Source organism: Leuciscus leuciscus (genome assembly GCF_965113295.1).
Source record: "Leuciscus leuciscus genome assembly, chromosome: 15".
Lineage (NCBI taxonomy): Eukaryota > Metazoa > Chordata > Actinopteri > Cypriniformes > Leuciscidae > Leuciscus > Leuciscus leuciscus.
The window spans coordinates 26,425,345-26,434,876 of record NC_138739.1 but is presented as its reverse complement, the minus strand read 5'-3'; the positions used below and the strand labels follow the sequence as shown (position 1 = coordinate 26,434,876).

The 9,532-nt window shown below is 38.4% G+C and overlaps 2 protein-coding genes across 2 annotated transcripts in view; both read right to left on the bottom strand.

Moving 5' to 3' along the window:
• Window positions 1-32: 32 nt before the first annotated feature.
• LOC309475401 (glypican-1-like) lies at window positions 33-5,857 on the bottom strand (the record flags this gene model as incomplete). The annotated part of the gene is made up of 7 exons (XM_082138163.1): window positions 5,300-5,857; window positions 5,020-5,150; window positions 4,740-4,877; window positions 4,524-4,654; window positions 2,770-2,945; window positions 2,012-2,201; window positions 33-36 (listed from the first exon to the last, which is right to left on the bottom strand). Exons 1-7 carry the CDS (start codon window positions 5,430-5,432, stop codon window positions 33-35), a joined length of 903 nt encoding a protein of 300 aa, XP_081994289.1. The 5' UTR covers window positions 5,433-5,857.
• The window catches only part of LOC309475442 (glypican-1), a 116,867-nt gene continuing 107,705 nt past the window's right edge, over window positions 371-9,532 (bottom strand). Inside the window, exon 10 of the transcript XR_014197653.1 lies at window positions 371-2,000. The gene's annotated coding sequence lies outside the window, so the exon portion shown is untranslated. The remainder of the gene's footprint in view (window positions 2,001-9,532) is intronic.

Here is a 9,532-nt window from a genome sequence, read left to right as displayed (position 1 = left end):
TGTCTCTCTCGAATGAGCGTTTGCTCAATCTGTCACCTGAAACACATTACGCTTGTGTTTGAGCCCTTCTCAATGTCCATTCATTGAGTCATGCGATAGACTAAGAGTATACAATGTGCTATTCGTTTATACCGGACAACCGAGTACAAAAACGAACCTTCTTGTGACAGAGATGGTACACTACATCATGTACATTCTCAACTGCGTTTACATTCCACAACTTTTTACATTTCGCATCTGACTTGAACCAGGTCCTTGTGGATCCAGCTCTAGTTGTGCATCAAAAAAGGAAGTCATTAGAAACGAATATCAGAAACACAAAGATCGTTTGACACCTTCAAATGCAAAATTTAGGGACTAGATGCTGATATTGTCCAAGACATTTTGTAGGAATGTTTTTTAAATTTTTTTTATGTTTGTCTAAACCATCGGAAATCCCTCGATTCTGAATCAAATCCTTGGAGTTGTTTTAAAACATCACTGCCACAAGTCTAAATGAATCATATTGCTCTGGAATCGAAGTCGTCAAATTTATTATGAGCTTTTATTAAAAGTGACAGTTGGTATTTTAAAACTGTTCATTCTGTAAGTGACTGCTTCCCATTGGCTTTGGCAATAATGCAATTCCATTCAAGGCAAATCAATTAATTCAAGGCTGACACATGCTTCTATTTAACTTGACATCGGTGCTGAAAGTACTCATTACGAATATAAATTTGTGCTGCACTGAGCAATAATACAGCCATAAGTTTCTAAATGCAAGTTAAGGGTTTGCATCGAGGTGAGTGAAACAAATATTTTGCGTATTCTTGTCTTTCGGAAGTTTGTTGTTTTACATTTACAATTTCAGACAAGAGCATCTCAGATCTGGGTCATATTTCACACCAAAAAATAAATAAAATAAATTGCATTAAAAATAAAGGCTAGTTTTTTGTTTTTTTTGCATTAATTTAATGTAAATTAAGTACAAGATCTCACTAAAATGTCATTAATCTAAAGTAAGTAATTATTAAAAATCACCCAGTTCAGTCATAATATTTATATATAAAATACACTAACATGATGTATTGCATGATTTTTTTTTCAGAGGCAGAATGGGCTAAATTATGAAAATGAAAGTTCTGAAAATAAAACAGATTTTCCTTAAAATCAAAATGAATTCTGATAATTAATCCATAAAACAAAATTAATAAATTAAGTTCAAATTGCATGAATTTCATTTTCTGAGAATATATGTTTAATTATAATGTGTGGGTGAATTTTATTTCACAAATCTAACAAATTAGAAATTCGGCATGTTTTAAGAATGGTTAGATGCTTTAATGGAAAACAGGACAAAAGTACAGATGAGGAAAACTATTAAGAAAAGTTTAAAGAAAAATGATTGTGAAAATAAAATTATGAAAGTAATCATACATTAAATGCAATAAATCTTAATGGTCCTATAAAATATAGGCTATATTTTCTTTTATGCAACAATTTCTTTTGATGTTGGTGTGAAATAAATTGAAATTTTTAGTACATTTTTATGAGTATTGACTCATAAAACACTTGTTAATATACAAAATAATTGTGGACTAAACCAAATGAACAGTTTAAAAAATAAATACACCATTACATAATTCCTTAGATACTCAGCAATTCTGTATTTCCGTATTATGTCCATGCCAAAGTTCATTCATTTTTTTATCTAAAAGGGGTTTGACTAATGTAGTGCTTTGTAATTATGTCCGTCTGTGAAATATTTAAGACAAAATGGACAGTTGTGCAGTGACGAACTTGCATAACTCAAGCATGGCGAAATAAAACACAAGGTGACTTGGTGACTGTGTGACTTTAAGAACAAAGAACTGTGGGTAAGTCGTGTAGGTGGCTGAGAACCTCGTATTGTAAATCTAAACCGGTATTGTCCCTGTCCAGTTCTTCTTTTTACATTCAAAGGTAAAAAAAACAAGATGTCAATTGATGTAAAATCTGACATATTACAAAACATAAAAAACCTGTTCTCCACCTGTTCTCGTGGTCATGTTGTAAGATGACGGAGGGTTGAATCTGGTTTCCGGATCCTTTGACTCTTCTTTTTTCAGGATTATAGGCATAGAGTTTGGGCCTGTCCGTTTTCGGCCCAAATACCGGAGGTCTACCACGGATGCACAGGTGGTCCGCACACATGCCGCTTCCTGAGCCACTGAAATCATCACCTAGAAGCACATTATGGGAAAAACATGATAATTACTCTGGTGCAAAACAGGTCACAGAAGTAATGGTCTAATCTAATTAGCATGAAATTGCAGAATACTACGGAAAGACAAAATCGTGCCAAATTTTGCATCATTGGGCCTCATTCATGTAACAATAATAAAACAAACTGAACTAGTGAATTGAATAAATTAAATTGATGCTGAATGATTTACACAAATTTGTTCTCATGCTCAGGATGCTAAAGGCCTCAGTCTCCAGCGTCAGTCGCTAGTGAGGCCAGGGGAGTGTGGTTTTACTCTCACATCTCTTACTAGCTTGCCCCCAATACCCTCACCCCTTAACCCTCACTCCCATCCGGGTCACGACACCAAATTTAACCACTCCGGTTCTACTCACCCTGCTCCCAGTGGGATTCAAACCGGCGTTTCCGGCATGGGAAGTGGGCGTGCTAACAAGGACGCTTAAGATCGCAGCCTCTAGCGTCAGTCGCTAGTGCATCTCATGAGGCCAGGTGAGTGATGTTTACACAGCTCTAATTTGAGCACTTTAGCATGTTTAGCTACATACTTGTGTCTTGGAAATCCACGTCGTTGCCGCTGAGGGCATTTTTCAGGTGGTTAGACATGATCTTCAGCAGCATGATCTGTTGACGTATAGTCCTGTCAGGCTTGGTGATGTCGATCTCCACCTCTGGGTTATTAATCTGATTGGCCAGCCCATCACCCATGACCTCTGGGAGGTAACTGCAGAAAAATCAATTTTCCAGAACCATTTCAGTCACGCACATTATGTTAATGGCTTTTATATTACATTTTTGACTATTTATGGTCTTAAAGGGATAGTTCACTTTGAAATAAATTTTTGGTATGTTTTAGCTTACCTCAAGGGCATCCAAGATGTAGGTGTCTTTTTTTCCGCAGTAGTTTCAATTTTTATATTTTTAGGTCAAACCGTTCTTGTCTGTCAGTCATATAATGCAGGTCTATGGTCATTATCTCAAAGAGCATGCACAGAGTCCAAATTAAAACAATTCCCCGTCGTCCAAATTAAACAATTCCCCATCGTAAGTACACATTGATGGCCTAAGACACGAAACGAGCGGTTTGTGTGAGAAAACAGTATTTATATCGTTTTTACCTCTTATACACAGCCATGTCGAAGTGATCTGATCTGACGTGTACGCAGACTGGTGCATAGATATATACACTAGATGTCGCCTTAAAGACATTCGTTCCAATGAACTGCCGTAGACAAGGCGACATCTAGTGTATATATCTATGCACCAGTCTGCGTACACGTCAGATCAGATCTAAAATCCTAAAAATATCAAAATTGAAACTACTGCGGAAAAAGAGACACCTACATCTTGGATGCCCTTAGCTAAAACATACCAAAAATTAATTTCAAAGTGAACTATCCCTTTAAACTGAAATAAAAAAAACTGTTTTGCACATCAGTAATACAAACTAGATTACGACGCGTCATGCTAGTGTGGCTCTTGAGTGAGCAAAACCTGCTGCTATAATACTAAATGGTTTTTGGTGCACTTATTTTAGCGTTCTGATTTTAGCATGTCGCTAAAGAGTTTGAGTATTTTTTAATTCATTGCTATGTTCCTAGGTTGTTCAGAGATGTTGCTATGTGATGTTTTGAGCTGTTTTTATTATGTTGCTATGGTTTTCTGAGTGATCTGCTATGTGGTTGCTACAGTGTTTTAGCTCTATGTCCCCAAGTCTCTATGATATTCTAGTCTTTAAATTTGTCTCAAGTCCCTCCTTTTTCTGTACATGAACCATAATTATGACTAATAGTAATCTAATAGTAATAGGGATGCTTGTGTTAGCAAACACCAAGTAATCACATACCAGTATGCATTAATTATCCTCAGGAGATTGCAAATTTGGTTATACAAAGCTAATAGGTATTAGTGATGACTAAAAATTAAGATTGTTTGGCTGTACTTACTTAAATCTTCTCAAATGAACGCACATCTAAACCGCATCCAGTGATTAATCACTTCTGATGACTTTGGGCAATGGGAGTTCAGTTCTGTGGCAGTGATAGCTAAACAATCAATTTAACGACTTTGGCCGCAAAAAGAGGGAGGGATGCAGTCAAGCCAGCACTGACCATGAGTAACGATCTATAAATTCATAATGTGCGATCATCCTAATAGTCATCCATCAAAATCCTGCACATCTCTTTAGGTTTGAGAAGCATGTAAATTGATTGAATATACAGTATAAAACTGCAAATTACACGTACTGACCAGCTGAATGAACACCTCTCTTTGAAGAATGAGAAGATTTTAGATATAAAACCTGGCTTTGGTGATGCCGTACCAGCATTTATCAGCGCCGGTTGTGGATGCTGTTTTACCGCTGCACAGAGCCGAAGGGAGTTGGATCCAGTAAAATTGCATTTCCTTGAGTTTGCTTGACACGTCTGTGACCTGGGAATTACACACACACTTAAATAACATTGTATAAATCTCATAAAAGTTGGCCAGAAATTGATGCTGCCACACATACACACACCTGCACCTCCAGTCTGGCTGCAGATTTGGGGCTGGGTTTGTATTCCAGGGCAGTAACTGTAATTCCTTTCTTCTTTGGCTCCTCAGATATTGAGCTTGGTGTGCCTTCCTCACTACGGTCCCCACAAGTCTTGAAAACCTGAAACGCAACACAAACTAACGTGTATATTTGTACAAATGGCCCTTACCTGATCAATAAATCTTAAACTCATACCTCAAGTGCATTCAATCTATCCCACTCACACAAATTTAAAATAGATGCTTAATTCCAATGTCCTAACCTTGCTGGTATAGATCTCCATGTTCTCCTGCATGGCGAGAACTGCCTCTGAGATTCGCACGGGAATTGAATAGATCACCGTGTCCATACTGGGCTCGACACCAAAACTGGAGGCCACCTGTAGCATGGTTTCTGATTGATTGAAAACAACAGAATGTGTGGACAAATTAACAGTGTCAAGACAGTTTTCTGTCTCGAGCTACCCAGTGTGATGCAACAAAAATAGAAATCAAGCAATCAACAAAAGAGTAAGAGTTAATGTGGTATAATCTCTGCTTTACCTATAAGGCTCTGCCACTCAGTGTCTAGATCTGCCTGATTAGCCAGGCAGCCCTTCATGACGTTCTTGCAGTAGTTGACGCAAGGTTTGACCGATCCCAGACCTCGGCAATGAGGACAGTACACAAGCTTCATAATGGCACTATTGCACTCTGTGCTCAGAGGAACCTATGGGAAAAGTTGCCATTAGTTTTATTTAAATTTTTTTTAAGAACAACATTCAGTTGAAGCCTTGGTTGTTAATCAATGAACTAACAACATTGTGAGCAAAGGCAATTAACCCAGTATTGCTTCGGGGGAACTGTTCCCATAATAAAAGCATTCAAGTCCTTTTAGTATCAGCTAAACAAGTTTGTTATTAGTAAATTGCACATGAACACTGGCATATGTTATCACTTGCTGTGAGGACGCTTGATTTCCTGAATGTTACAGTACCTGCTTATTACCTGCATGTGGATTCAAGTCATCTACTGAATTTGGCAAGAAAAACTTAAAAGTAATTTTTAAGTCTTTTGGGTACTGTTGACTACCCCAAGTGTGGAAGGCAGAGTAATCATGCTGTATATTAGCCAAAGGCAACTTCAGTTGAATCATTTTATGACAACCATGTGTGAACCTGCCTCGCATGCTACTGATGCAAATGCGAAAACAGCAATGACTAAACATAGACATTTAAGCCATTTAACAATCCATCTAAATGTGCCATGCAATGGATCCAGCTTTTACATATGACAACATAAAATAACTTAAAGCCATTTCCAGGAGACATTCAATTTTCCGAACTGATATATTTCCAACATCAGCAAGAATTTAGGTCTGCTTAGCAGGAATCTCCCGAGAGTTCGGCACCAGGAGACTAAATCCAATTCTGTAAGAAATCCCTTAAAGAACAGATTGGTACCACTGCGCCCTACATTCATTTCAAGGTTGAAATGGTTCAAGGTTGTCTCCATGGCAACTGCTGTGTTTCGCTATGACATCCTGCGGACTGAAGCACCTAGATTGGGATGCCAGGCGTAGCGACTCTTCAGGCCCACACATACAGAAACTCTTACATAGATACAGATATGCAATCACCAACCCCCAGCCCCCATCCCACGCCTTCGACGCTTTTTACCACCAGTCTGACAGGCGGGTCTGTGACCAGCGCCGAAATGGCTGAAGGACCGGATGGCTGCTTGCCTGTGCTGGGTTACCTCCAACCCCCTCTCCCCTCCCCTGTTGCAAGTCTTGTGTGTTCATGTTGTGTACTGATTATGTGCAAATGTGCTGAGGTGTTTTACTGTCCCCAAACTGTACTCCCTATTGGAACATAGTCTGGGGGTTGCCTTGTTTTCTCCTCAACTCTCCTCATGTTATGCTGTATTTCTTACTAACTTCAGGTCGGTCCTAAATTGCATTTCGTTGCCTTGTACCTGTACTTGTGTAATGACAATAAAGTTGAATCTAATCATCTAATCTAATCTAATTTGTCAAAGCAGCAGGGAGTTCTAGGGAAGGCTAGGGTAGCCACCAAGGACTTGGACTAAATTTCCTTGTGTTGGTTTGAGGCAAACATCTTCGGGAATGCTGCAGAGTAGCCATTTGTCCTGATGTCATGGATCCAATATTGATTCATTTGGGAGTATCTATTGATTGACATTCAACGCAACTAGGTTCTGCCCTCTTTAAGTGAAACCAGACCACCTACTGAGGGTATGGCATTCAGTGGTATGCATTATTTTTTCTTCTTCTTCAGTTTTGCAGCACATTAAATCAAAGAACGACATATATGAGTTTAAGCCACATATAAACGAGTCTTCAGTTTCCTTGGACTATCTCAATTCTACAGTGTTGCACCATGGAACAATGATTCACTGAAGATTTTTTCCCCTTGCCGTAGAACTCTAATGTCAAATACACCTGTCTCTAGGAGAATACACACTTCTTTTCCAAGGCAACACCCTAACTGCAGAACTGAAGGATAATTATAATCAAATCTGAGGCAAAGGTCTAAAAAAAATACCAGTCATGACACATTAAATATACCTTGAAGCACTGTGATCTTTGTCATTATGAATGTGAGAAAATATGAAACAACTGTGCATCTGCAAAGAATTGAACTTCCTCCAGAACTGGGTGTCTGGACAAGAAGAGTTTGGCAACACTAAAGAGTTATATTTCTATACAAAATAGATGGGAGAAACTATCATGAGACAACAATAGCACTTCAAGAACAGAAACACAAATCTGGCTCGTAAGGAATGTGGAAGATGGAAGTCTTTGTTATCACTTCTTTGTTGGTATTTGCCCAAAAGGCATGTCAAAGACTCAATGACTTGGAGGAGAATCCCTGGTCTGATGAGACCTTAACTGAACTATAAGACTTTGATGTGAAGCGCTATATTTGGTGCAAACCTACCCCAAGAAGTCACACTGGAATACTCATTTGGAAATATCAATGACAGTAAGGTTTCTGGAGCAAAATATGATATGGTTTGCAAGAGCATTGAGAATGATTGGTAGACGACTCATCTTTCTACAGAACAAAGATGTAAAAGACATTTGGTGGGTCTTACAAATCAAGAAAACCTCAATTCAGTTGAGCACTACTAATTTACTCAATGTTTTTTGCTCACAAATGGTTTTACCAAAAAGCGAATCATCACTTTGCAATATTATGGTCAACATAAAAGAGTTATCCAATCAGATCTCTTGGTGTATCTGCGGTTTAGTAGCAAGAAATGTTATTTGTGCATATGCAGTTTAGCCTAGAGTGCAAGTCTTTTAGGTAATATTTTATTTATAGAAATAAAAAGTATGGTAAGAAGATGTACAGGACCACTCAGATTATTTTACACAAGCCTTTGCCCAAGCATTGTTACTTTTAATCACTGACAATAAATTAATGGTTTTATAATATGTCTGTCAATGTTGTTATTGTTAACTAAAGCCAAAACATACAAAATATTTTCGTTAATTGAAATAACACTGAAAAAAATTTATATATACAGTCAAACCAAAAATTATTCAGACACCAGATGCAAATTTTTATATTTTAAAGTAAACTGTGACATATTATACCCAAAAATCCTTCACACAGTGGACTACCAGTAAAATTTTAAAAAATTTGGGACCAAAATTTATTCAGACACTTTGACCTGACCATGTTTCGTTTGCGTGTTTTTTCTTTAATTGCTAATACGACCTTTTTCAACGAGGCCTGGTTTCAGACGCGCTCAGCTGCATTATATCACATGCACACATGCCTTACGCTGATTTCCTAAAAGAGTTTGCAGATTTTCTCTCAGACCTATTAGTCAATGTCGATAAAGCATTAATTGTTGGAGATTTTAACATACACGTAGATAATCCAAATGATGCGTTAGGGGCTGCGTTTACAGATTTATTAAATTCATTTGGGGTCAAGCAAAACGTCACCGGACCAACTCATCGTCTTAATCATACACTCGATTTAATTATATCACATGGAACCGATCCAACCGATATAGATATCATTCCACAAAGTGATGATGTCACTGATCACTACATGGTAACTTGCATATTACGTACTGCTGTAATATGTCATGCGGCGTCGCGTTATCAACCAGGCAGAACAATCCTCCCATCCACCATAGATAATTTCTCAAATTGCTTATCTAATCTGTCTCAGCTGCTGCCTGAATCCTAGTCTCGCATAGCCAGACCTTCAGACTGACGGCAGAAGGTCTGGACTCTATCGCAGCATTTCTTGGCCAAGGACCGCCCAAGAGGACGTTTGACTGACATGTAACACAACCAATCACAGTTTGTTTTGTACCGCGTCATATTTAGGGGCGTGACAATATAATGTTGATGTCCCTACAATAACAGACCGGCGTGCATCTAATAAATTATTCATTCAAGAACCTTGTGCAAGTTTACTGCATCAATGGAGCCGCGAACTTCACATACTTTTGAAAATACAGCGTTTAGTTGATCGTGGTAAGCGCTCATTGTCTCAGTTGTAAAAACAACGTCTTTCTTCTTCCACGAGGGGTTTTGGCGTCATGACATTTGTTTCCCGGCGGACCGAAAATAAACGCGACACTCGTGCCCCCCGGAAATCCGATAAAATTCAACCAATCAGATGACGACTTCGACATTCCTGAAGTGTTTCCAGTTAAGTGTACCATATGCATCAGACGTTTAGCCAACGTTCCGTGGGCGTGACGTCTGAGGCTGAGACTACCTGAACCCAAACAAACAGATGAACT